This window comes from Balaenoptera physalus (assembly GCF_965194825.1).
Source record: "Balaenoptera physalus genome assembly, chromosome: 4".
Classification (NCBI taxonomy): Eukaryota; Metazoa; Chordata; class Mammalia; order Artiodactyla; family Balaenopteridae; genus Balaenoptera; species Balaenoptera physalus.
In genome coordinates this window covers 146,186,141-146,212,816 of record NC_138891.1, presented here as the reverse complement: position 1 = coordinate 146,212,816, position 26,676 = coordinate 146,186,141, and the positions used below count along the sequence as shown (strand labels likewise).

Here is a 26,676-nt window from a genome sequence, read left to right as displayed (position 1 = left end):
CGTCCGGGGGCTCGAGCTGCCTTGGCCCCAAACGGGGAAGCGTGTGACGTGAGGGGGTGAGGAGTCGGGTGGGTGCGTCCCTGTTACGAGCCCAATTTGCGGCTGAGGCCACTGAGGTGAAGGTGACTGGCTCAAGGTCACGCCCCTGAGGGGGTCACGCCGCTGAGGCGGTCACCCCTCAGCCCGGGGCTCCTTCTGGTGCCCCCGGGGCAGTGGACACTTACCGCCAGCAGCTGTCGGGTTCCCATGGAGACGAGTGTGACATCAGGCAGGGGCTGAGCCCCTAGGGAGACTCCTGACCCCTCCCTCTACATGGGTGCTGCTGCCCCCAGAGTCACGCGGCCCCCGCGGCCTGGCGCTCGGCTCTCATGGCCCCGTTGCGTGAGGGGTCGGGGTGGGGTGCCGTCGCCCCAAGGGCGGCCCCACCCAAGGACACTAGCCAGGTGCCCCCGACTAGGCCCCGCGCGGAGGCCCCACCCGCCTCTCCTGACCCCGATGCCAAAGGGCATCGGACTCCTGCCCTCCTTCTTCAGCTGCAGCCCCTCCCACACCCCCCCAGCCCCCCACCCTTCCTGCGGGAGGCCCTCTCACTGCTCTGAATCCAGGCCCAAATCTGCCAGCCCCTCCAGAAGGCCAGAGCTGGTGTTTGGTGCCGGGACGCTGGCCCTTTTGGGGGTTTATCTTGTCGGATCCGACTGGCTCTTCCAGCTGCCCTCCCCCCCGAATCCGCTTCTGATTCTGCAGCCCAGGGTGTCAGCGCCCCTCCCGGCTCCTGCCCCAGACCTGGAAGACGGGGGAGGCACCTCTACTGGCTCTGAGTGGGGCGCCCCAAGCACCTCTGAGTCCTGTTGGTGCAAAGTGCAAACGCCGAGTGGGTTTAACTCCCCAGACAGATGACCGCGGAAAGGAGAGTGAAAGCCTTTATTTGGAAAAGTCGCCGACATGGACACCGTTGAGAAAAAACACAGGAAGGAGTAAAAGTAAAACTAAAGTACCAGGAAGGCCTTCAGTAAAATGTAGAACCAATCACTTCCTTGAGGAAAAAGAGCTTTGGCTTGTTTTTGATGAAACGCATCACTTTGCCCCTGGTGGCGGGCGAGGCCTCTGCGTCCTGGGTGGGGGGATGGGGGCAGGACAGCACCTTTGCTCTGGGGTTTTCGGGACACAGGGCCGAGGAGTCGCGCTTTCTGCCGGTCGGGGTGAGTGACGGGAGCCTCGGGAAGAGGTGTTGGCTCACCGGGGCTCAGGCTCACCGTCGCGTGCGAGCTCCCGGGAGACTTGACTTCAGGTGTGAGTGTTTCGTGAAGGATGCTGGAGGACCCGCGGCGGGGAAGTCAAGCTACGAGGGAGTGGGGCAGGGGAGGCGGTGACAGCTGACCCCAGAAAGGAAAGAGAAACCAGGCTTAGGGGTTCTGACTCGGGATTAGGGGAGCGTGCTGGGCAGGACGAGGCGGGACGGTTCAGGAGCGGGTTCAGGTGGGCGGCAGGAGGGGGCCGGCAGAGCCCAGGGCCAGGGGCGGCCACTCCCCGCTCAGAGGGGCTGGCAAAACACAGAGCACTGAATCACGGCTTTTCAAGCTTTTCCTTTAAAAAAACCTAGCTGATCGGTGGGTCAGGAACCTCCGGGTCCCCGTCTCACTTTCCGTCTCAGTGGCGGTGGCCCGGCTGCTAGCCCAGCGCCACCTTCCTGGACACCGTCTGGTAGAAGACGCCACGCAGCAGCGCCTGGTAGCTGGGCACGCGGAACAGGTGGCGCTCACCAAAGGCCACGTCGTACTCGGCTGCCTTGCCGGTGACCAGGACGCGCACGTGGGGCTCGTTCACCTGGGGGCCCACCACCACCATGAAGATCTCGATGCCCGCGCGCTGGGCCTCCTGCACGGCCTTCTCGATGGTGGCCGCCGTGGCGCCCTGCGAGTTGCCGTCCGAGAAGAGCAGCAGCCTCTTCTTGGCGGCGCCGGACGAGGCCTCGCGGTAGAAGCGGGTCACGTAGCCCAGGGCGTCGGTGACGTCGGTGGCATCATTGAAGAAGTCCATGGTGTCCAGGGCGCCGGCCAGCACGGTGTAGTTCTGCAGGAACTGCAGTGCCGCACGCTCCGGCCGCTGCTGCCCGGTGCCGCTGTACTGCACCACCGCTACGCGCACCTCCTGGTCCGGGTCCGTCTGGCCCGCCGTCAGGAAGCGCTCGGCCAGCCGCTTGGCGAAGCGCTTGGAGGTGTCGAAGTTGTGACTGCCCACGCTGGCCGAGCCGTCCAGCAGGATGGTGATGTCGGTCGGGGAGGAGAAGGTGACTGTGGGCAGGGGCGGCCGTGAGCACACACCGAGGTCCTGGGGAGCCTGGCCCCACCCACCCTGTGGCCTCCGGACCCTCCTCGCCCGGTGCCCCCCCCGAGAGCCCCTCCCCCTCCCCCGGCACTCACTTGGGCAGGTGTAATCTGGACATTTCTTGTCTGTAAAAGAGAGAACCGCACAGCATGGACGCAGCGATCTCAGAGACCGCTGTTCCACCTGTAACCCCCCCACAAGAGGACACTTGGCATCTCCACGGAAGCACAGCTGATGCTCCTGAACGGCTGGCCCCCCTCCACCCGCCAGGAGGGGTGTCCTTTATTCAAGAGGGGGCCTTTGGGGGACAGAACGGTCCCCCGGGCACCAGCCCAGTGAGGCACCCCCCCTTCCCAGAATGGGGAAAGCAAGGCTCAGAGAAGAGGAAGGGTGGTCCGCAGCTCAGACCCCGGGCCACGCTGTCCCTGGACGAGGCTGAGTACGTGCCCACCGGGAGGGCTAGGGCCCCGAGTTGGACCCCGCAGCTCTCTCTGGCTGCCGACCAGCTGTCTGCACCGTGGACTCAGCTCTGACCCTGGGCCAGGCCTGGATGGACATGGCAAGTATGTTCTTAGGTGGGCACCTCTGAGGGGTCTCAGGCACCAAGGCCAAGCACGGCCTGCACCTGTGGGTGCACCGAGCCTCAGACCCCAGCACACACGTGTGCCCATGGCTCCAGGACAAAGGGCGGGAGATACGGTGCAGCCCACACTTGGGGGAGCGCCTGTGTGGACGCTGGGCCCCGAAGGAGCCAGGCCGTGGCCTCCTCGGGTAAGAGTGGGAAGCGGCTTGAGGGGAGCGGCAAGCGTGCTGCTGGCCGTGGGTGTGTGGTTCCCGTGGCCGGAGGTCGCAGTGAGAGGAGAGCAGGACCACGTCTGGGCGGAGGGGGGCCCTGCCCGCACCCACCTATGCAGATCTGGGCGGTGATGTTCTTCAGGAAGCCGTCGTCCAGCAGCTCCGCGTAGTTCTCCTTGACCAGCGAGATGCCCGGCCGTCCCTGGGGAGCCAGGCCTTGGCAGGAGATGACGTTGAGTTGGTCGGAGCCCGCGGCTAAGCCAAACACATCCTTGATGCCCACGGAGACCACCTGGGGGGAGGGACAGTGTTGGCGTGGCCCTGGTGGGGACCGTCCCCCGAGCCCCAGGGCGCAAGGGCGGCAGCGCAGACACGGAGGCCGCCCCACCTGGATGTCAGGGCCGCAGAGCACGCTGAGTGGGATGGTGTCCCTCTGGGTGTCCGAGCGGCCGTCCGTGATGACCAGGGCGATGCGGTTGTTCTGGGTGGGTGGCAGCAGCCACCTGCGGGTGTACTGCAGGGCCTCGCCTGTGAAGGTGCCTCCGCCCATCCACTGCAGCTTCTTGATGGCTCTGTGGGGCCACGGCGCTGCCCTCAGGGGGGGGTCAGGGGGCCAGGGGCATGGGGGCAGGGCTGGGGGCAGGGCACGGGGCAGGGGGCCAGGGCAGGGCTGGGCGGGCCGCTGGGGACCATGCGTGGGCCGGCTCCGAGCAGCCGCACTCACTCCTTGAGGTCCTGGGCGTTTCTGATGTTGGGGTCCCTCAGGTCCACGTGCTCCTGCATCTGGTTGTGGCTGTACTGCACCACACCCGCGTGCGACTGCCCAGGCTCAAACTGCACGGGGACAGAAGCCGCGGTCACGAGCGGCCCCCACCACGGGCCCCCGAGGCACCCACGCCCCTCCTGGGCCACTCTCCCACCCACCACCTGTCCCAGGCCGGACCAGCCCCCGGGCCTCCGGGCCCCCGGGGTGACTCTCATGCTCTGGTGGGCTGGGGGCTTCAGCTTTCGAGAAACAGAGCGTCCGTCCCACGGCCCCCAGCACCCGGCCCTTCCACTCTGGTGTCAGGACGGACCCCTCCTGGGAAGCTCCGTCCTCGAGCGAGGCCAGGGTGGGCACCTCACCTTGACCAGCTCGTCCCTGCTCAGCCGGTCGATGACCTTGACGATGAAGTCCTTGGAGATCTCGAAGTTCTGCAGGCCGATGCTCTCGGAGCTGTCCAGCACGAAGAGGATGTCGATGGGACCGCACTTGCACTCTGTGGGCGGCGGCGGGCTCAGCCTCGGGGCCCCTCCCGGGACCCCTTCCAGAGCAGGGCCGCCCCGAGGGGCAGGGCCCCGAGGACCCGGGGGCACTGGGGAGAACTCCCGTCCCCCCGTGCCTGGTTGTGTGAGTGACCGGGGAGAGGACGAGTTGGGCCGGCACCCCAGGGCTGTGGGGGTGTGGGCGAGGGGCTCCACCACCCACAGGGTCAGTCCCCTCGAAAGCTAAAAACACCAGGCGAAGAGTGACACTCACCACAGCAAGCTGGGAAGGGGAGAAAGAGGAAGTTACGTGGCAGTTTAGCCTAAACCCTCCAGCCAGCCCTGCCCGCTCCGCCAGGACCTTCTCGTGGGTGGGCACACGCCTGCCCTCCTGCCTGCCTCACCCCGGCTAGCACCATGGCAGGACGTTCCTTCTAATTCGGACAGTTACTCAAAGGTGGAGATACTCACAGCACATTTTCATGATGATGTCCAGAATCTCGCATTCCTGGGGAGGGGGTGAGACACTCCCATGAGACAGAACAGGCCCTCCTGTGACCCCTCCAGGGCTGCCCCAGGCTCTGGGGGTGAGGCCAGCTGTCCAGGTCCCCATCCCCAGGACCACAGCTGGGACCACAGAGGGGCTGGGCTGGGCAGGGTGTCTCCCTTCCCATGGTGTGCCCTGCTCTGCCTGTGAGGCCCCTGCCTGCAGGGCATGAGCACCTGATGTGGTCCCTGACATGTGGCCACGTGTCCCCCACCGTGGCCATCACATGTTCCTGTGGGGGCAAAGACATGTCTCCCCGTGGCCATAAGATGTCCACCCTGTGGCCATCATGTGCCCCCCCCGGCTTCATATGTTCCCCTATGGCCACCACGTGTCCCCCCAGTGGCCATCGCATGCCCTCCCATGGCCATCATGTGCCCCTATGGCGATCACATGTCTCCTGTGGCCATCCCACCCCCATGGCCACCATGTGCCCCCCTGTGGCCATCACGTGTCCCCCCTGGCTTCATATGTTCCCCTATGGCCACCACGTGTCCCCACAGTGGCCATCACATGCCCTCCCATGGCCATCATGTGCCCCTATGGCGATCACATGTCTCCTGTGGCCATCCCACCCCCATGGCCACCATGTGCCCCCCTGTGGCCATCACGTGTCCCCCCAGTGACCATCGCATGCCCTCCCATGGCCATCATGTGCCCCTATGGCGATCACATGTCTCCTGTGGCCATCCCACCCCCATGGCCACCATGTGCCCCCCTGTGGCCATCACGTGTCCCCCCCGTGGCCATCGCATGCCCTCCCATGGCCATCATGTGCCCCTATGGCGATCACATGTCTCCTGTGGCCATCCCACCCCCATGGCCACCATGTGTCCCCCTGTGGCCATCACGTGTCCCCCCCGTGGCCATCATGGCTCCCTGCTGCTCTCACGGCTCCCCGCCCTCACAGGATCCTGGGCCAGAGCGGTTGGCCCCCAAGGATGTTCACAGGCACCCCACTTACGTCTGGCCCTGGTGGTCCCATGTGTCCTGGGGGTCCCTGTCAGAGAAAGGACAGGAGAGGGTGGACGCTGGGGCCCTGTCCGATTCCTGGGCTGCAGGTCTGACGGGCGCCCTCGGCTGACCCCACCTCCATTTAGGGCCCCCCGAACACTAGGGGCAGCTGAGGCTTCTGCACGTTAAGGGCTGGGGGACCTGCTACCGCCGTCCGGGGGGCGACAGCGGTCTAATGTGCCCTTTCCTGGTGGTCTGTGGGTGCTCACTGCCCGGGCACAGTGTCCCTGTGGGTCTAATGGCGCCACCTCGAGGGGCAGGGTGCCCAGCCTCACCCAGGCACCGCCCTGGGCCCTGCCGTGCCCATCACGCCTCACCTGGAGACCCACCCTCCCCTTCTCTGCCCACTCCTGCCTGCTCAGCCCCCCACCCCGAAACTGCCCGTTCCCCCTCATCCTGCCTCCCGAGCCCTTCCCCAGAGCCTGGCTCCCAGGTTCCCGCCCCCCCCCCACAGCCTCTGCAGCCTCCGGGTGGGGCACCTGCCCACGCCCGCCGACGCACCTGGGGGCCTTCGGGGCCTCGGTAGCCCTTTGCTCCTTTGGCGCCTCGGGGAGAAATGTCATTGTTCTGGAAGGACAGCGCGGTGTTGCAGGCACGGTCACACGTGGCCGGAGCCCCTGGACCCCCTGCTGCGAGTCTGCCCACCGCACCCTCGACCCCGGGCGCCCAGCCGCCCTCGGAGCCACCACAGCCCTCCGGGTCTGGGCCCTTGAGGCCGAGGCTGACCCGGGATGTCACAGCATGCGGTGGGCTCTGCACTCACGTCCTCTCCGGGGTCCCCGGCTTCTCCCTCGTCTCCCTTGAGGCCAGGGTAGCCTTTGGTGCCCTGCAGGGGAGAACGTGGTTAGGGGGAGCCGGGCCCAGGGTCTGGGGTGGGTGCTGCGGCCCTGGGCCCCTGGGGAGGGCAGGGCTCTGGGGGGAGTGTCAGTTAGCAGGGGCACCCCGCCCGGCCCCGGGCGGGGCTCCCAGAGACGGAGACGCAGGCGGGGGGGCCTCGGCGACAGCTGGGCTGCGGGGGCAGTGCGTCTGCACGTGTGTGAGTGTTTGCACGTGTGTGTGCCTCTGCACTCGTGTGTGTTTGCTCAGGTGTGGGAGCGATGTGCTTGAGCATGCACGTGTGCTCCAGGGGCCGACAGAGCGGACGGGCGTGTACTCACATTTATCCCGGGAAGACCCCTGCTGCCCGGATAGCCCTGCAGGGAAGGCAGGACAGTCACGCCAGGCTCTGGCATGGCGGGGGGGCCACGAGGGGCAATCCCAGCCACGGAGCCCCTGTGCGCCCGACTGGCCAAAGGGGGTGTCGGGGGGCACTCACAGGGAAGCCGGGGAAGCCCTCGGTGCCGTTTCCAGGAGGGCCGTCTTCACCCTGGGAGAGCAGACCGCGTCCGGTCACTGTGGGCCTCGCCCAGGCCGGCCGCTTCTGGACTCCGGGGTCCCAGGCAGCCCCCCTACCAGGGCTGTGCCCTGTGCGCTGCGTCACTCACCCTTTCGCCCATCAGCCCGGGGTCTCCGGGGGGTCCTGGGGGCCCTGAGGCTCCTCCGGGGCCCTAAGGAGGGGAAAGTGAAGTGGATACCAGGCAGCGAGCCACACAGGCTCAGAGGCACAAGGCCTCTTGGAGGAAAGAGGGACAATTAAATAAAATAACATGTCTTCACGCAGCACAGAAATGACTAAAAGAAGGGTTTTTAAACCAATAATCCTGGGGGGCCGTGTAACCTTCGGGCCTTAGAGGCACTGCCCAGTGGTCCACCCAGGGAGTGACCCGAGGACGAGGTGACCAGAACAGGGACAGAAACGCACGAGGTCACTGCAGGAAATTCAAACCCGAGAGCCCATCCGGCGGGGGTGGAGGAACCAGCAGATACAGCTACAGGCGTGGCCAACGGGAGCACGTCAACAATGTGGTGAAAAATTGTTAAGGTTTGAGCTCATGATGAGAAAAACAACAAAAAAACCTTACCAAGTCAAATTTATAAGGCACAGTATGCAAAGAAACAAAAAAGAAATTTGGAAAGAAATAGGCCAAACTGTTCATGTTGTTTATCTCTGGGTGGGTGTTTTAGATTTCTTTTTGCAGTTTTCTTCATTTTCTAAATGTCCTAAGAGTCACATATACTGTGAGGTGAAATGAAACATTTTTAACAGGTAAGGAGCCTGGGGGGAATCTCCTAAGGAAGCGCTGGGTAGGGATGGGGTCTGGGTCCAGGGCTGGCCCCTCCTAGGATGGGGGGAGGGGAGGGCTCCTCACCTCGGTCCCTGGGGGCCCCTCGTCGCCACGGTATCCTTTCGGTCCAGCGGGGCCAGCCTCACCCTGCAGAGAGAGGACACGGCCATCGGTCTCCCTCTGCCCCAGAGCAGCCCCCCAGGCCCCAGAGCCCGCACTTGCTGGCTGCTCCATCCCCGTCCCTCTCTGGAGGTGACCCCTGCATTCCCGGGTCCAGGCTCTCGGTCCCCTGAGCACTGCGCAGACGCCCCCAGCCAGGCCCCAGCGAGGAGGGCAAGCGTGTGTCACTCAGGGCTGCTGGCCCGCCTGCCCCTCTGGGCCCCACCAACAGGACCCTGGACTCAGAGGCCCGTCCCCTGGGCCCCGTCATGAGGCGGCACTTCTCGTGGGTTCTCTCCTGGCTGCCCTTCCATCACAAATGTGCACGACGCCCGTTATCCGGCCAGGAGGCTGCTACAGCGCTGCCGCCCCGCACCGGGCAGGGGTCCGGCCGTGGCCACGGCTCGGGGGCTGGCGCGGTTGTGCGCCTCGGCCAGCGCCAGCGTCACGCTCCCTGCACGCTGGCCACGGGGACACGGGGGCTCAGGGGGTCAGCCTGGGGCCCCGAGACCTGCCTCGGGGCAAGAAAAGCGGCACCTCCTGGTCCCGGGTGGCACCTCCTGGGAAACTGGGACTCAAGGGCCTGTCTAAGACACAGAAAGACTAAACTTGGGCGGAGTCCCTGCGGGCAGCTGGCACCCTCGCGGGTGGGAGGGGGCGCCCACCGCGGTGGGACGTGGGACGGGCGAGGCCTGACGGCTGGGCCCGCCACGGGACGACGGGACCCTGTCCTCTGTTTCTCCACTGCCTTTTCCTGGGATTTGGGAAAACATATTTCCCAGAACTCTCTGCATGGACCCTGGGGTCGGAGCCGGCTTCCTGCTGGGCCTGGAGTCGGTCGTGGGTCCGTGATGGGGTTGGGAGCGCGGGGCACAGAAGCCAGAGCCTGGAGGCCCGGAAGTCGAATGTCCAGGTGACCAAGCGCCTCCTTGGCCGGGAGCCACGGGTCAGGAGGGGACCGTCTCCGGTCGCTCACAGGCTGGGGGGACACAGGGCCCCCTCCCAAAGGGGGCAGCCGCCCCCGGCAGCGCCCAGGGTCCCCACCGCCTGGGGTGGGGCCTCCCTCTCTCCCCACACTCTTGGTCGTTTCCTTTTCTTTGCGGTGACTATCATGGTTCTGAAAACTAATGCTGCTGGGATGCTCCCGTGAACCCCAGGGTCGGTTCCTGCTTTTAGAGTTTCGTGCCTTTAGAGTCTTGAATGACTTCCTGAAGGTGCCACAGGGAAGACGCGGGTCACCCGGGCAGCTTGTCCTGGCAGCACCGGCCAGGAGCAGCTACTGCTCCTTGCTTCCTGTCCAGGAAAGTCAGGGGCCCAGGCAGGGGCCCAGGAAGCCGCCCCAGCCTGGACTGAGGCCACATGAGCTACAGTCGTGGGAACTGGGTGGAAATGGAAAGAGGAGGGGTGTGCGACAGCCAGACCAGAAAGAGGCACACGTAGGTGAGGGGGTTTAAACATGATGGAAGTGCATTTTAATCAGCAGGAAAGACTGCAGTCATGTGTGTTGCGACAACGGGCTGGCCGTTCTCCGAAAAAGTCAAGCTGGCCAAGTTCACCTCTCTTCCAGCCCCACAGTCTATACTCCAGACAAATCAAAGATGTAAGCAAAAAATACACTAAAAGGGGTGAGGGCATTTGCAAATCTTTGTAAACGAGCAGGACATCCTTCACCACAAGGTACCACAGACAAGGTCAGGACGCAGATGACAACTGACAAAATGTCTGCCCTGTGGATGGAGCCCCATGCCATCAACGTGGGAAACACAGATGCCGGTGGGAAATGAACAGCTGCCTCAACAGCCTGGCAGAGACCGCGCTTGGCCCGTAAACCCACGAATAGTCAAAGCAAGAGGGGAGAAAAAGCTCACATCAGGAGTCTGATCATAGCTCATCTTGGCAAAGTGTGGGAGCTGTCCTATTTCACACTCTTGGGGGAGTGTGAGTGGGGGCCAGATAGAGAAGTAGGTAGGATTATTTGGCAAATATCAACTCACACACACACCACTGGGGCTAAGAAATTTTGCTGCTAAGAACTTACATTCTGGACATAGCCTTGGAAGTTCTTCAGGATGGATGGATGGATGAACGGCTGGGTGGGTAGATGGATGGATGGACGGATGGATACATCCATCCACAGATATGTGATAGAGGAACAGACAGATGACAGGTGGGTGGATGGATAGATGGATAGATGCGCACATATGTACATAGATGATGGATGGATGGATGCATAGAGATGGATGGATGAATGGACGGATGGACAGATAAGCTGACTGAACGGCAGATGGATGTTGATATTTATTACAGTGTTTTTCTTTTTTTTCGGTCCTGCCGTGCAGCTTGCGGGGTCTTATTTCCCCGACCAGGGATTGAACCCGGACCACGGCAGTGAAAGCCCGGCATCCTAACTGCTAGGCCACCAGGGAACTCTACAGTATTTTTCTGTAAAGCAAAATACTGCAGACAATCTCCTTACAGTCAACGGGGCGAGAAGGGGCAGGAAGCAGACCCTTCCGAGGGCGCCAAGGAAGAGGCCGCATCGCAGTTCAGCGGCAGAGCCGGCCGATGCCCAGCCCGGCAGCACCCCGAATTGCAGGGCCCCAGGGGCTCGTGGACCCTGGGGCAGCCCTCACCCCACGGGAGGCGGCGGGCGGGGTCGAGGGCCTTGCGGGACCTACCTCTGCAGCCAGGCGTCCTCAGCACGCACGTAGGTCAGCTTGCTACGTGTTCACTACGTGTGCTCTGTCTCCCCGCTGGATGGCCGGCACCCCCATAATAAGGGTGGCACCAGGCTGTGTGCCCCCCTTCCTGTGCTCCCCCAGGGCCGGCTGGAGCTCGAGCAGGCCCTGCTGACCTCTGCCAGGACGCACTGGCCACCAGCGGTGTCCCTCTGCCCGAGGCCTGCCCAGTGCGGCTGCATCCCAAACTGCCTCGCCTCTGCGTGCATCCTGTCCCCGCCCTCCACTCGTGGACCCCCGGGCTGGCCCCGGGCCGGGGTCTGGAGAAGATGGGCTGAGAGCAGCGGTGGGCATGATGCCCCCTGGGGAGGGTGGTCTCACCTGTGCCCCACCCCCAGCCGCTCACAGCCTCCTGCCTGTCCCCCGCCCCCGCCTTCCACCCAGCCCGCTGCTTCCTCAGGCCTCCACTCTCCTCCTCATCCCCAGCATGGCCTCTGGAAGGTCACATCCAGGAATTCTAGAACCTTCTGTGCACCGACACTCCCAAATCAATTTCCAGCCAGGATCTCACCTCTGGGCTCCAAACACTGAGAGAGGCTCACACACCCTGTCTCCAATGTGCGGTGCCTCTGTCTGGGCTGAGTCCCCCGTGACCCCACTCCGCCAGGCCAGGGGGTCCCCAGGGTCCCCCGACTCCAGCATGCCCCTGCTGCTGCCTGCCCTGCCCCTGCATGCCCCAGCCCGGCCTCCAAGCCCACTGCCCTCCCCCAGCACCAGCCGAGCCAGGGCACCCCTCCTCACTCTGAGGGCAGAGCTGGGGGCAGCATGGGGCTCTGCGCACTCAGGGCTGCGTCCTGGCAGGCGCCCACCCTGAGACAGGGCTCCCCTGGGCCCAGCTCACCAATCTGCACCAGCCACCCTGGCCCCCCACCCGACCCCAGACATCCCAAGGTCTCCAGGCCATGCCCCTGCAGGAAGCACCCCAGGTCGGAAGAGAAAAGAGACCTCCCCCTAAATCTGTGAGCTGATCCAAACTGGCAGCAGCTCCCCCCCCTGCCCCCCAGCAGCCGGGCTTCCTACCGGGTCTCCGGGGACGCCAACGGGGCCTTCTCGTCCCTGGTCACCTTGGGGTCCAGCTTCGCCCTGGAGAGGAAAAGCTGCTGAGGTGGAGATGGAAGAGGGCAGCCGCCCCGGGTGGCCACCAGGCGAGGCCGGGGGCCCGGCAGCTCCCACACAGCCAGGAGGGCCGCTGTCTGCTGTGGGCCGGCCTCGTCCTTCCTTTTCACACTTGCCCACGTGTTTCCCACAACGTGGCCACGTGCCTGGCCATCAGGTGACTTGTGTTTTCAAGGGGCCACGACAAGGGGCCAGCAGCCCCCCCGAGGCCGGGAGGCATCTCATCGTCCACCCAGCCTCGGGGCCCGCAGCTGTGTGGGGCTGGCCGTACCTCCCCCGCCGTTTGTCCAGGGCACTTCCTGGAGGCACAGCCTGGCCTTCAGTCCTGTTTCCTGACCTGAAGGACTGGGCTCGGAAAGGGGGTCAAAGCTACATTGTCCCTGCTTTGCTGTCCTTCCCCACCCCTGCCCGGCGGGGCGTGGGGTTCTGGGGGGGCCCGGGTGGGGCGGGGTCAGAAAGACAAACCTCTCTCCCCCTGACCTTGGCCTTGGCTAAGCTCACTCTCCCCATCGGGACGCCTTGGACACGCATCTGGAGGAGAAGCATTTGCCCCTACGGCCGAGTGTCACCCCAGGGGGAGAGCACAGCCTGGAGAAGTGTCCCGTTCTTGGGGACGGGGAGCGGCGTCGCCTGCGCCGCCAGCAGGTAGAGGGCCAGCCGCCTCTGAGGCTTGGGGCTCAGCACCCTTGCCTCCTAACCCTGGAGCCATAGGGTAAGGCCTGCTCCCCCCTCCAACTGGGCAGAGTCTGACTCGGTGCCCACGCTCTGGGTCCCGCCAGCCTTTCCCGCTTAACCGCGTGGCAGAGAAAGCCCAGCGTGGCCCCTGATGTGAAGCCGCTGGGCCTTGGAGGTGAGGGAACAGCAGCCACTGAGCCGTTTCCAACATTCCTGCTCTTGAAGTTGTAACAAAGGAAAACTGTCCCCGGAAGAATGCAGGCTCCGTCTGCAAAATGTTTACGGAGTTCTGGGGGAAGAGCCCAGATGTGCGGCGGGAGGGGCTCGCTGAGTCAGCTGCGAAAGTGTGAAGTTGGGCAGCTAAATAAAGGCCAAGCTAAAGAATAATCGCAGCTCGGGGAAGCCCTGTGGAGCCAGACACCGGGCCAGCCGGCGTGAAGGTGGTACCCACGCTGCAGAGAACATGCTTACACGGCGTGTCTGGGTGACTTTTCAGGCGGCTGATCCCTGGTCATCCGTGGTGAGTGGAGAAGCCGCACCAGCTCACCTTGCCTCCCAGGCCCTGGAGCTGACCCGGGGCCATGCAGCTTGGAGGTCTGGGCGGGGCCCAAGGGCATGAGCTGCTGCATTTCCCATACAAGGAGTGTGTGTCGGGGGGTATATTTGGGAGATAGGAGGCGAGCACGTGGGTCGCCCACATCTAGGGGCCAGAGGGCCTCGGTGGCGTGTCCTGTAATTCTGATGGCCTGACCCCGGCCTGGCCCCGGTCTCTGCCCCCAGGGGATGGGGTCCCAGCTTTAGGAACAGTCACTCACCGGGTCTCCTCTCGGGCCCCGCGCGCCTGAGGTCCCCCGTGGTCCGCTTTCCCCAGGGCCGCCCTGTGTGGAGAAAGCAGAGGGCGGTGAGGCTGCAGCCCAGATGGTGCGGGCTGGGGGTTCGAGGCCTGGGCACAGGGCCTGGCGCCCCAGCAGATACCAGGACTTGCAGTCCCTCCATCTCACGCCCCGTCCTTCAGAGACTGGGGTCCCACTGGCTCCAGCACGCTCTCCGGGGTCTGTCCACCTGGGACCCCAGGGCTGGTCACACCGTCCACGTCTGCCACTAAGTGGTGAGGCCCAAGGCACCTCCACTCACCCTCTCTCCGGGGGGTCCGTCTGGTCCCGCGTTTCCCTGCGATTAAGAGGAATGAACACGAGTGTTAGTTTGCGTCGGGAACTCTGCTTGAGGCTCGGGCAGCAGGAGGGGGAGGGTTCCTACCTCGTCGCCGGCTTCTCCCTTCTCTCCCAGGGGACCAGGCTCTCCGGGCTCACCCTGGGGACAACAGTGCAGACTGTCTGTCCTTGACCCTGAGGCCCCTCCCAGGGCCGGGGCCCACCCCGCTGTATCGGGGGGCTGTGTGCGTGCTCACCTCGTCTCCGGTGGGCCCCGTGTTCCCTGGCCTCCCAGGCTCCCCGTCTGCTCCAGGCTCACCCTGGAAAGACCCAAGGGTCAGCCTTCAGGAGGCCATGCCCAGCCGTCCTGGGGGCCAGTGACCCCACGCTGGCCCTGTTCACCCAGGCTTCAGGCCGCCGTCCCTCACTGACTGCAGGCGCCTCAGACGCAGAGGACCCTCCCCAGACACCCACATCTCCGCACAAAACCCGCCTCCTGGGTTCAAACGCCGCCCACCACAGGGGCCAGCCCGGCCCTCAGGAGTGGAGGCCCGCCGTTGCCAGGCTGGGGACCTCGGCCCACACTCCAGGACGTGTGCGTTGCTAGGACGCGTTTGGGGCAGAGATCATGTTACTGCTCCAACTTTCCCAGCACTTCCTGTTGCTGAAAAAAATACCCGCAACAGATTTGAATTAGACCCAAAACGTGATGTCCTCGCGCCTCACTGCTCCGCCCACTGCAACATCACCCTGTTTATTCCTGAGTTTAGATTTCCCGCGAGCAGATCGATTCCAGGCTGACCCGCGGGCTGCGGGCTACGTGGACGTTCCTGAGGTGACCCGAGAGGCCGCAGATGGACGAGCAGGGGCGGTGGCGTGATGGGCACCGGACGTGCCCGAGGCTGAGGGACCAGCACTCCCCGGGGCGGAGGGTCCCACCCACAGCCCTGACGGCCCCGGGAAGGGCAGTGGCGAGGCCTCAGCCCCCATGGGCGGCGGGGCCTGGCCCCCAGACTAGGGGCGAGAACCTGCTTCCAGGAGGAACTTCTGCTCAGTGCTTGGTGGGTCGTAAAGCCCAGCCTGGCCCCCCGCGCGCTCGAGGTACTGACCTTGTCTCCTTTCAGTCCGAAGGCACCCGCGTCGCCCTTGGGCCCAGAGGGTCCTTGGATGCCCTGGGGAGAGGACGCAGAGTCAGACCACACTCTGAAGCCGCAGCCACTGGGCTGCACACACGTGAGTGACAAGCCAGAAGGGCAGGTCTGCACGTGGTATGGCCCGTGTGACTTCTTAGTGTGTCAGCAGGAGGGTTGAGGCAACTTTCACTCTTGAGGACTTAGTCTTAAAATGTCGGTGAGAGAAAGCGACTTACATCGAATCCGGGCGAGCCCTTGCAGCCTGACAGGCCAGGGTACCCCGTCTCCCCCTGCAAGGAGGAAGGCGGGTTTGGTGGTCAAGCCTTTCAGCTCTGGCTCATCCACCCCCTTCCCAAGAAAGCCCCACCCGGCAGAAGACGCTCTGAGCTTGGCCAGGTGGCTTGGGGTCCACTGGGACCTGGGGCTTGGCAGGAAATGTCTCCTGCCTTTCATGCTGCCTCAGAGTTGCCCAGGGGTGGCCACACATGAGACCCCTACCCACCCACCTTCCCTGGGGTGGCCAGCCTTGCCCACCGTCCCTTCCTGAAACACGGGCCCCGCTTCCAGCCCTCCCCCAGCTGAGGGTGACCTTCATGCCGTCCACGCCGTCCACGCCACGCTTCCCCTTCTCGCCCTGCAAAGTGCAAAAACCAAAGAAGGTCAGACCAAGGTCAGACCGCACCCCACAGGGAAGTGTCCTCACCGGCCGCGCCCCTCCGGCCACACTCACCTTGTAGCCCTTGGGTCCCCTGGAGCCCTGAGGAGACAGAAAGGAAGGGTGAGGGGCTTGGTCTCACCATCAGGGGGCGAGGTCCCCAAGGAGGGCGCCTCCCCGCCACCCAGCTCATCGCAGCCCAGCCACGCCGGGGACAGGCAGCATCGTCCTTGCCCAGAGTAGGGGCCGCTCTGTGCCCCGAGGGACGCCCCCCAAAGTCTCATGTCACTCACCTTCTCCCCTCGGCTCCCTTTTTCTCCCTAGACAGCAAACAGAGGAGGGAAGGGGGCTGTGAGGGGCGCCCCAGGCCCGATGCCCTGAGGCCCCAGGAAAGGCTGTGGTAGAGCAGGGGGAGACGCACCTTCATGCCCTGGTAGCCGACAGGTCCGAGGTCCCCAGGCCTTCCCTGCAACAGAGACAGGGGTGCGTTAGACACCCCTGGGGGCAGGGGCAGCCCCCGTCCAGCCCGCTTGCTCTCCACCCTACTCAGGCCCGGTCAGCTGGAGAGACCTGGCTGGCTGGTCACTGACCTGCGTCTGAGAAGCGCCCTGCTATGAAGGCCTCACCCCCCCTCCTGGGGGCTCTCAGCGGAGCTCCAGGGAGGCAGAGGTCCAGAGCCCTCCCGGGGCCACGGGGAAGGGGGAGACTGGCCGTGGCTGAAGCAGAGGCCCTGGGACTTTGCTGGCTGCCCCCTGCCCCCATCTTCTGAGAGCAGGTGGGCCTGTGGGGGGGCCTGAGGGGCATGGGGAGTCTTCCTGGGCAGGGGGTGCTGGAAGGATGGCTATGCCGTGTGCGCCCTGGTCCTCGCCACCCACGGGGGCCGTGTCCTCTGAGGGTCAGGCCACATGGCGATGGTGCTCAGAAACCAGCCATCCTTCTGGAAGTTTCCGCAGCCTGATTCCCTGGCCTCGGGCTTCTCAGCGCCCCCATCCCCCTTGGTCAGGGGCTCGGCACTCACGGGGTCTCCGGCGTCTCCTTTCTCTCCCGGGAGCCCTGGCTTCCCTCTTTCTCCCTGGAATACAGAGCAGATCAAGGTTAGAGGACAAATTCCGTTTATTTCTAAAAAGCTGGTGAGAAGGACTCTCTACTTGCTAACAAAAAAGGTCTAAAAAGCTATTCCATCCGGTCCCTAGTGTTCACGTGGCTTTCAGGCACCTTTCTCGTGGCCCATCCTGGGATCTGCGTGGTCAGGTCCACGGTCCCCTCCCACACACCCCACCGGGCCCTGGGGCTGCCTGGCGCCGGCTGGACTGACCCCTGAATCTTTTCTCTCCGCCCGTTCTCGCTGCTGTGCTGGGGTCCCAGGGGCGGGTGGGGTGGATGGGGCACAGAAGGCCCCCAGGGGAGGTAGCCGTGTGGCTCCACAGCCCCTGCACCTGACACTTTCTAGGAAAAGCCAGAAATCTGGACTTCCACGAGCAAGCTCCCAGGTTGTGAATACTGGGAACTAATTTTGTTCTCCAGAACCTCCGCACGAAGCAGTCCCGGCCTTGGGCCCATGTTCGCCCGTCCCACGGGGGGCCCACCTCCAGGAGCGAAGCCACAGGGGTGGTCACTCCAGAAAGGCCACTCCCTCCCCCACGGGGCAGAGGCCGGAGCGGCGGGCCCCACCCCACGGAGTCCCGTGGCCGCCGCATCGGCGCGGGGTCACCGTGCCCGGACTCTCTCCTGCGGCTGGGGCACATGCTCAGCGCAGCAGGCGGGCAGCGGGCGCTCGGAACGGCTGCCTGGGGTCCAGCGCGTCCCTAGCACCCGGGTGCCAGGCTGCAGGGACATTTCTCCCAGGCTTTCCCCCACACCCCAAGGAGGAAAGCACGGACAGGACGCGGCCACTCACTTCATACCCGGGGTCGCCCCGCAGCCCGGGAGGTCCTCTGGCGGGCTGCAAGACACAAGAGAACGGTGAGCGCGAGGCGGCAGAGGGGGGGTGGCCCGGGGCGGGGGGGGGGCACACTCACCTGGCACTCGAAGGAACAGCACTGCGGAGGAAGGGACAGGGGGACACGTCAGAGAGCCCAGGCCCAGCCACACCGGCCGCCCGCGCTCAGCCTGCTGGTGGAGAAACGGGCGCCGGTGTTGCTATGGCGCGGGGCGGGGGGGGGGAGGGGGGCCTTACCACTTGCTCCACGTTGTTTTTCTGAAAAGTGAAAGAGAAAAGTCAAATTAATTTTCATTCCCAGGCACAGGATCTCCGGCACCCTGGACACGGCGGGGAGGGCGGGCAGCGCTCACGATCATGTCCGTGATGGTGTCGATGGTCTGGCTGATGACTTCCTCCGCGTCACGGCTCTGCCCCCAGTCGGCCGCCGTGAAGTTGCGCCGGTACGTGTGGTCCGTGGCGATGATACTCAGGCGTGGTTCCTGGTGTGGAGGCGACCGGAACGAGGGCGAACGTTGGGGACGGTGGGCGCGCCGGGCCCCTCCCCACCTCTGCTCCCCTGGAGCCCCCCGTCCCTCAGGCTGTGCCTGTACCCGCGCCCCCCGCCCCCACCGCCCAACGTAGGCCCGGCAGGGGTCCTACCAGGTGGTCGGGCGTGATGGCCACAGAGAAGACTTTGATGCCCAGGTGCTTGGCCTCATTCACGGCGTCTTCCAGGCCCCCGCAGGGCTCCTTGTAGCCCTCCAGGGGGTGCCCATCGGTCACCACGATCAGGTACTTGTTCTCCTTCAGGTGGGAGCCCCTGCAGGGGGCAGGAGAGGTGAGACCACCCAGCGTGGCCCCCTCAGGCCAGCACTGACCCTGTCAGCCCAGGGATCCATTGGAACCGCAGAGCTGAGACCCCTAGACTGGAGGTAAGGGGCAGGGGGCTAGAAACCCTGGAGGGAGACCCAGACCCAAGGCAGTGTTTCCTGTTTCTGTGTGTTGATCCGGCCGTAAGTGGGATTATAGGAAAGGACATTAAAACAGAAAATAGAGTTCTGTGGGATCACATTTCAGGTCCCCTCTGCCTTCAGTGGTTGAGAAGACGGTGGACCGCTGGAGGGAAGGACAGAGGGGTGGAGAGCGACCTCGGCAGCCATGGTGAAGGCTGGGCGGTGGTCAGCAGCACGACCCCCTCGGCCACTGGGACTGGTCCTGGGGACCTTGGGCACCAGAGCCTGGCTTGCCAGCGGGCAGCCCTGGAGTTTGGTGGACCAGGCTGTGACCAGGGAGGTGAGGCAGCCTCTGAGGGCCGCGGGGCCGCAGACGGGAGCCCGGTGGGCAGCGGGCACTCACCCCACGAGCAGCTCCTCCAGCCCCTTCTTGATGGCACAGTCCGTGTAGGTGCCTTTGCCGAAGTACTTGACCGCGTCCACGCTGCTCTTGAGCATGTCACGGCCGCTGGGCATGCGCGTGAGCCCGCGGATGATCTCTACCTCGTCGCTGTAGTGCAGTGCGCCCGCGTTCCACACCAGGTTGCGGTCACAGCGGTAGTACCTGCGGGCCCCGCGGAGGTGAGCGGCCCTCCCCAGACCCAGGCCCGCTCCCCTGCTGTGTCCATCCGAGGGCAGGACGGCCACCACGTCACAGGTGGACAGATGGCCGGTCCCGTCTCGCCCCGAGGGGGATGGGCCTGTGGGCCTCGGGCTGGGCTTCCCGAGCGGCCCTAAGACCCTGGGTCCTGGCGCCAGGGGCCACATGGGGCGGGGGCGGGGGGGGCCAGCTAGTGACCACCGTGTCCCCTGCTCTCCAGGGCCTCAGACGAGGAGCTGTGTGCCGAGAGCCTGCTCCAGGGCCACGGGGTGGGGGGCAGACCCTCCATGGACAGCAGTGGGGCCGTTGACAGTGGCAGGGGAAGGACACTGGTGGGGACCCCTGGCTCTGAGTGGTCTCCTCTTTCTGCCCCGGGCACCTCAGTCGATGGTCTCCGGGGGTGGCCAGGCCCCCAGTCCATCAGCAGACGGGTGACGGAGGCCCCCTGCGGAGAACTAACACCGACAGCAGGAAGAGCCCCCAGTTCACAGGCGGGAGAACGGAGGTGCAGGGCCAGAGCCCCCTGGAGCGGCACGATGGGCTGCAGGGCTGCCCTGGTGCCCCCTCCCCGAGGCACATCCACACCGGCGCCCTCCCTGGGCCTCATAAACCCGGGCACTTCAGGAGGTCTGGGGCTTCAGTCCCACAGTCCCTGCATTGGGCAGACCTGTCCTCTGTCCCTGCAGCCCCTTCTGGTGGGTGGGAGGCTCGGCGCCTGGGTCAGCTGGTCAGTGGGTGAGTGGGTCAGCAGGGACAGGGCGGGACGAGGGGAGGGGCCTGTGCAGGTGAGGGAGGGGGAGGAGCCTGGTCTGAGCTGAGCCCTCCCCCACCCCCGTGGCCCTGACCCGCCCCCCTGCAGGCGTGTCCTGTGCTTGGCCACACCCACTGCCCGGGGCTCCCCCGGTGAGTGAGCGGATGCATGGATGGATGGAGCGTGGTGCCCCCAAACCCAGGGCTGGGCTGGTGGCCCCTCCGACCAGGCCACTGGACACGGGGGACCCTGGGACCTCGGGCCCAGGGTGTGGGCTCTGACCGTCCCCTTGGGCAGTGGTCAGCGTCCAGGTGGTTGGCGAGGAGCGCCCCCTCCAGACACCGGGCGGACCCACAGGGCCTCGGTCAGCTCCCCACGCCCGCTCAGCCGTAGAGGTGGGGAGCTGTTTCCTCCTCGGAGTTTGGGGCCCGGAGCCCAGGCAGCAGCAGTGCCCCCTCCGCCCTCCCGGCTGACCGGCCTGCTCCGTCTCAAACTCAGCTGTCTCCTGGCCCATCTGCACCACTCAGACTTGGGGAGGGGACTCGAGTGGCCCGGCCGACACCTCCCTTCTCAGATGGGGACGCAGCCGAGCAGGTTGAGGCTCAGCCCTGCCTGCTGGGCCACGGCGGGGGTGACCCCGGGCCGGCCGCCCCCTGAGAGGACGGAGGTCCTACCTGTCCTTCAGGTTGTCGATGAAGCGCTTGGTGAAGGCCTTGACCTTGTCCACCAGGGCCCCGTAGGGCTTCAGCCTCAAGGCCACGCTCTCGGAGGTGTCCAGCACGAAGAACAGGTCCACGGGGCAGTCTGGGCCGGGCACGGGAGGAGCGGGGCCTGCAGCTCACGCCCCGAGCCCACCTTCCCCAGGTGAGTCCTCCGCCAGCCACCTCCCCGGCCAGGCCACCCCTGCACCAGCTCAGACTCCGAGCCTCCGGGAAGGGCGAGGAGTCCGCCCTTCACCACAGCTGAGGCCGGTTTCTCACCGCGTTTCCAAGTTGAATGTAAAACTACCAGGGGCATGACCTTCAGAAAAGGGTGGGTGGGAACAGGTAACCGTGTTTCTTGACTGACCACCAGCAAGGAATCCAAGGGAGCTGAGAGGCAGAGAGGGGGCAGCACCGGCCGAGGCCAGGCGCTCAGGGAGCTTGCGGGCTCAGCCTCCTCCTGCCGGGGTCCTGCGCCAGCCGCGCAGCCTCTGAGCGCTCGGGCAGCAAGGGAAGGGGCTGGGGTCCCACTGGGGCAGCACAGCTGATACGCCTGGTCCAGGCCGGCCTCGCCCGGCAGCCGACGCCAGAGTCCCAGACGCGGCAAGTCCACTCACCTTGGAAGGCGATGGCCCTCGAGACTGCCGCATCGTCCTGCGCGGTGGCCCAGCAGGCCTGCAGCATCAGGGGGAGCAGAACACGGGGCAGACTCATGTCACCAGCCTGCGGGTCACCATGGAGCGGGGTCGCGGGCAGGGTGGGCTGGCGACGGTGGCTGGGGAGAGAGAGAGAGAGAGAGTTGTCTCTGCTCTCCTTCGGCCAGAGTTTCAGCCCAGGAGGGAGGGAGGGGTGGAGGGAGGAGCGGGAGGAGGGGCCGGGGCGGGGGCCCAGCAGCCGGGGAGGGCGGGGGTCTCTCCCAGCTCTGGGCGAGTCGCTCACGCTCCCCGGAGCTGGAGCCCGAGCTGCTATGGGCCCCGGACGCCACTCGGTGAAAGGATTTACCTCCCTGGTTTGTGGGGACTTTTTTATTTGCCTACGGTTCTCCTGCTAAGTCAGCTTGAAGAAGTCTGAAAAGGACAGGAGCCCTGAGACGAACTTCCCTGAGGCATTTTGTTTCCCATCTTCATGTTGGCTTGATCGGCCTGTTTGCCTGTCCGCTCGCTCACCAGTTCCTACAAATCACGGTGCTGTTTGTGTAAACATTTCAAATCCATTGTTCGGTCTGACTTCCGAGGCTTCATAGAAATATCTTTTCACAGTTTAGTCAAATACATATTGACGAAAGATAATTTCGTTTTTTACTCTGGGAAAACGCAGTCAGCACAATAACTATACGTGCGTTTGTTTTACATAAATACATACATAGACAGAGAGACGGAGACACAGAGAGAGGATGGTGAGACCCTGCTTCTGAGGACAGGTGTGAAGACCCCCGACCCCGGCGCCCTGCAGGGGTGAGCTCCGGATGTGGCCAGGCCCACCCCTGCCCCAGAGAACATTCTAGAAGATCTTTCCCAGAGCCGGAGCTGTTACCACTTGTCTAACATCGGCCGAAATGTTTTATAGTTTAAAGACATGCCGAAGTCGTATAACCACAGTAAAGAAGTTTTGAGAAACCCTTCGGGAATTATACGTCTCAGTGATTGCTGTGGGATTTCTTCCAGTGTTTTCCCCGTACGTACATTCTGAATCTTTTGTGAGCTAACCGTGGGGGTAGTTTTACTTGCCACTGGTCTCACCCAGGCCGTGCTGTGGGCACTTCTCTCTGTGCTTCGGGGTTGGGCGCAGGGCACCCAGCTTCCGGGTCAGACAAGGGGGCTCGGCCCCTCGCGCAAGGCTGTTACCTGCTCACGTGGTCTCTCCAGGTCTGAGCTGTTTTAGCTGCAGGGGCGGCAGCATTAATGTTCTTGCAGGTTTTGGAGATGAAGTTGGAATCTGTTGTGTGAAACCCTGAGCCGTGACTCTCCACAGCAGGGGCCCAGCTGCCGAGTGGTTCTGGACTCACCTTGTCTGTGAAATGGGAAGAAACAGGGACAGTCGTGCTCGGGCCTCTGGCCGATTGTGGGACGGGAGGGTCCATTTGCGGACACCGCTGGGCAGTGAGGATGCGGGTGTGAGGGGGGCACAGGGACACCCACACTTCCCAGCCGGCCGCGCCGGGCGAGGTGGTCCCGAGGGGTGAGCCGGCCTTGGCAGGGTCAACGTCGCCACAGCCCCCAGGCCCAGGCCAGGCCTCAGACCCCTCCCTGCAGGGCTCCCGGGAGCCGGGCAGACAGCACAGCTGCCCTACGGGGCCGTCAGCCAGGGTGCAAGGGAGCAAGTTAGGGTGCCGGGCTCTGCAGCACCCCCTCTGCTTGTGGAGAAGAGACATGATGGGCAGCCAAGGGCCCCTTTCTCTTCCTCTCACTCCCACCGTGGGCCTTGCTGGCCCCTCCCCGGGGGCGGGGGTGTCACTCACCTGATGTCCCAGATCGGCCTTCAGGGAGCGAGCCTTTCCCCACAGCACTGCAGGGACCATGAGGGCGCCTGCCTGGCCTGGAGCCCCGGAGCCCTCTGGGGGGAGGGCATGAGAGGGGAGGGGCCCCAGGGAGGTACTTGGCCCGAGGCTGCAAGCCCCCCCGCCCTGCCCCTCTCATGGTATCCAGCATCCGTGAGGGGTGAGATGTGGGCCGAGGTCCTCGGGGACCAGACTGGGAGGGTGTGGGTGTCTGGGGGGAGGGTGGGTAGCAGGGCTGCTGCAGGTTTGAACAGACCCCCAGGTGACACTGTCCAGGCAGCTGAGGTCTCCAGGTGGGAAGAGTCAAGGCCCTGGAGAGGTGGGGGAGGACATGGGCTGGGGGGTCCAGGAGGCTTGGGGGACAGGGCTGTCCCCAGGCCCCGCGGGAAGGGCTGGGTGGTGATGGGGAGAAGCCCCCCATCTCTGGGCCTCTCGCCCATGCTAGGAGGCTGTTTCAGGGAAGCACGGGTCACCTGCCCCCCGGGGTGCGGCCTACAGTGTCCGGAGGCCCTGCAGGTCACTCCCTGGGCTTCGGCCTCCTAGGAGCTGGGGCTCTGGACCCCTGGGCCCCTGACAGGAGCCCTCCAGGGGCGCCCCCCGAACGGACTGCTGCACCTCCCAGGCCCCTGTGATACCAGGTGCCTCCAAAAGTAAGTGCAGGGAAAGGGGAAGTTATCCACCAGGATTGTCCTTGGGGTTAAAAACCGAGGCGTGGGTGGAAGCTGGGAGGAAAGCGGCTCCTCCGGAAACGCCTCGCCTCGGCCTCGCCTCACCGCAGGGGCAGGAGGGGCTGGCCGCCCGCGTGCTGATGGGGGCGGGGCAGCGCCCTCCCCCCGTGGAGCAACAGCGCCCCCTCTGCCCTGCAGACGCCCGAACCTCCGCGCCAGGCAGGGCCTTCCTCCTGCTAAACAGCCCTCTTTCCTCCTCACCCTCCAGCCTCCGCCCACCCTTTTCAGGCAGCAAGTGTGAGGCCCTAAGAGGGGAGGGGGGAGGGGGGAGCGGCCTCCTGCAGCCCCTCCAGCCACAACCAGTGTCTGGTTGTGCCCGGACCCCCGGGGCACGTCTCCCCCACTGCCCCCAGCCTGGGAGACCCTCTCCAGGGGCTTGAGGGGTTGCTGCCAGCCTGCCCCTGCCAGCGGTCAGGGCCCCTCAGACACAGGGCGCACTCCAGGAAGGACAGCAGGGCTGCGGCCCAGGACCTTTATGGAGGGGGGATGAGAGGAGGCGCAGGGGCGAGGAGGTGAGAGCAGAGCTCACCCCCCTCCCGCTCTGGTCTCCAGGCCAGGCGCCTGGATGGTGATGCCCCCCATGGGTGATGCCCCCCGATGGTGATGCCCCCGATGGTGATGCCCCCCGATGGGTGATGCCCCCGATGGTGAGTCCCCTCGATGGGTGATGCCCCCCGATGGTGATGCCCCCCGATGGGTGATGCCCCCCGATGGGTGATGCCCCCCGATGGTGATGCCCCCGATGGTGATGCCCCCCGATGGGTGATGCCCCCGATGGTGAGTCCCCTCGATGGGTGATGCCCCCCGATGGTGATGCCCCCCGATGGGTGATGCCCCCCGATGGGTGATGCCCCCCGATGGTGATGCCCCCGATGGGTGATGCCCCCCGATGGGTGATGCCCCCCCGATGGTGATGCCCCCCGATGGTGATGCCCCCCAGGTGGTCATGCTCCCCATGGGTGATGCACCATCTGGTCTGGGCACGTGGGGAACATGGACATGCCCTGAGGACGGTGAGGACACATGCCAGGCCCCAGGATCTTTGCCCCCCGGCCCTTAGCACAAGTCCACCCCTGCAGAGGACGAGGGTGAGTGTGTGCCTTGCCGTGGGCAGCGTATCCCTCGTCATCTCCTCTCCACTTGCTCACAGCACTGTGTCCACACAGTGAACGTGGCCAGCAGGTGACCCCACGCTGCACCCCACGCAGCCAATCAGGTGGCAGCGCCCCAGGCAGCCCCCTGGTGCAATGCCAAGAACACACGGAGCCAACCATTCCAGGCCTGGCGCTGCACCCATGGTCCCGGGAATGTCGGGGGAGCTGGTCCTCCCTGGCTGGCTCCGGGCAGCTCCAGGGCCCCCGCCTGACCACACGCTTCGTCCCCCTCTGACGGTCCACCTGCCGGCTGTGCAGCCCCAGGGCCCAAGCGCGGCCCCCTCTGTTGGCGAGGCCACGCTGCAAGGAGGCCTTCTGGTTGGAAGTGACCGCAGGGGTGGCACCCCAGAGGGCCGCGCCGTCCCCGTCCTGTAGCGAGTACCCCCACGGCCGAGGTCGGCGGGCCGGTTGGACGGCGCTGCCCTTCGGAGCAAGGTCCACTTTGCCGAGTGCTGATTCTGCGGTCTGAGATGGCACTTTCTGGGAAAAACTGTACATTTATAATTGCAAACATGGATTTTCAGGGCACAAAGGGCTTTTCCCTGTGTTTCCTGGTTCGATGCTTCCTCCGACTCAGGGGTAGGCAGGCAGAGCTTACCCCCATTGTCCAGGTGGGGAAACCAAGGTGGGTTATCGTGCCCAGAGCCACACGGTGGGTGAGAGACCCATGGAGACAGACCCAGGCCGCCGCCCACGGCTGAGCCCTCGCCGCTGAATGGACACCTCCTGACCCACCAGGGCCACTGGGACCCACGGCAGACTCTGAAAACTCAGACTCCTCTTGATAGAACTTCCTAGACCAGAAGGGCCCAGAGGATGGGGTGACATGGGGGCCCCGAGGACAGGGCGACATGGGGAGTGTCCCAGGAACCTGGCCTCCCAAGCGATGGCGGCGGGTGTTTCCGGGATGCCCTGCTTCTTCCGGGTGTGGGTGACAGAAAGCCGCCTTCACTTATAAACACCAAAGACCCAAACCCTCTTAGCATCTGTTGAACAAAACCCTTTTGATTTCTTTTTAATGCCTCAACTATTGAGTGAATTTTCCTCCCAACTTAGAGCATGATTCATCAAGGAAAATGTTTTCCATGGTTACACATGTGGTTTCCATGGCAGTGCGACCGTGAGGACGTCGGAGTTGACGGGGGTGCCAGACTGGCCAGGGTCCTGTTCCTGCCCTCAGCGTGGACCAGCCTCTCCCTCCTCTCCCCTCTCCGTCCTCTCCCCTCTCCCTCCTCTCCCCTCTCCCTCCTCTCCCCTCTCCCGGCCAGCTTGACTGTCGGGTCCGGTGGTCTGGCCCCAGGCACCGAGCACAGGGAGGTCCTGTCTCCCAGCTCTGACTGCAAAATGAGTCAGCTGGATGGGAAGCAGCCAGCGGTCAGAGAAGGTGCTGGGGTCGGGGGAGCCGGGGTGCCTCCCCCAGGGGCCGAGAGGTGTGGACCGGTCACGGCCAGGCTGGCCGCCCAGGTGGAAGCGCTGGCATGTGGGGCGTCTGAGTCACAGTGACCTGCAGGCGGGACCCCTCAGGTGGTGACTCATGTCCTAAGCGACAGGGAGCTTGCACCAGCTGGCAGCAGGAAGGCAAAGAACCAACAGAGAAAGAGGCCGGGATGGGA

General features: G+C 64.8%; 1 protein-coding gene across 1 annotated transcript; it reads right to left on the bottom strand.

Moving 5' to 3' along the window:
- Positions 1–907: 907 nt before the first annotated feature.
- COL6A1 (collagen type VI alpha 1 chain) lies at positions 908–21,531 on the bottom strand. The gene is given in 36 exon segments (XM_082459163.1): positions 908–2,291; positions 2,421–2,450; positions 3,232–3,412; positions 3,509–3,692; positions 3,845–3,954; positions 4,246–4,516; positions 4,518–4,616; positions 4,618–4,648; positions 4,837–4,873; positions 5,877–5,912; positions 6,428–6,493; positions 6,690–6,752; positions 7,084–7,119; positions 7,242–7,292; positions 7,411–7,473; positions 8,176–8,238; positions 12,009–12,071; positions 13,595–13,657; positions 13,914–13,949; positions 14,037–14,090; positions 14,188–14,250; positions 15,040–15,102; positions 15,300–15,353; positions 15,653–15,697; positions 15,794–15,820; positions 16,012–16,038; positions 16,140–16,184; positions 16,737–16,790; positions 17,616–17,660; positions 17,737–17,757; positions 17,895–17,915; positions 18,011–18,139; positions 18,300–18,459; positions 18,996–19,196; positions 20,658–20,787; positions 21,302–21,531. Coding segments are annotated over 36 exon segments (3,342 nt in total). The 5' UTR covers positions 21,399–21,531; the 3' UTR covers positions 908–1,668.
- Between the last annotated feature and the right edge of the window lie 5,145 nt (positions 21,532–26,676).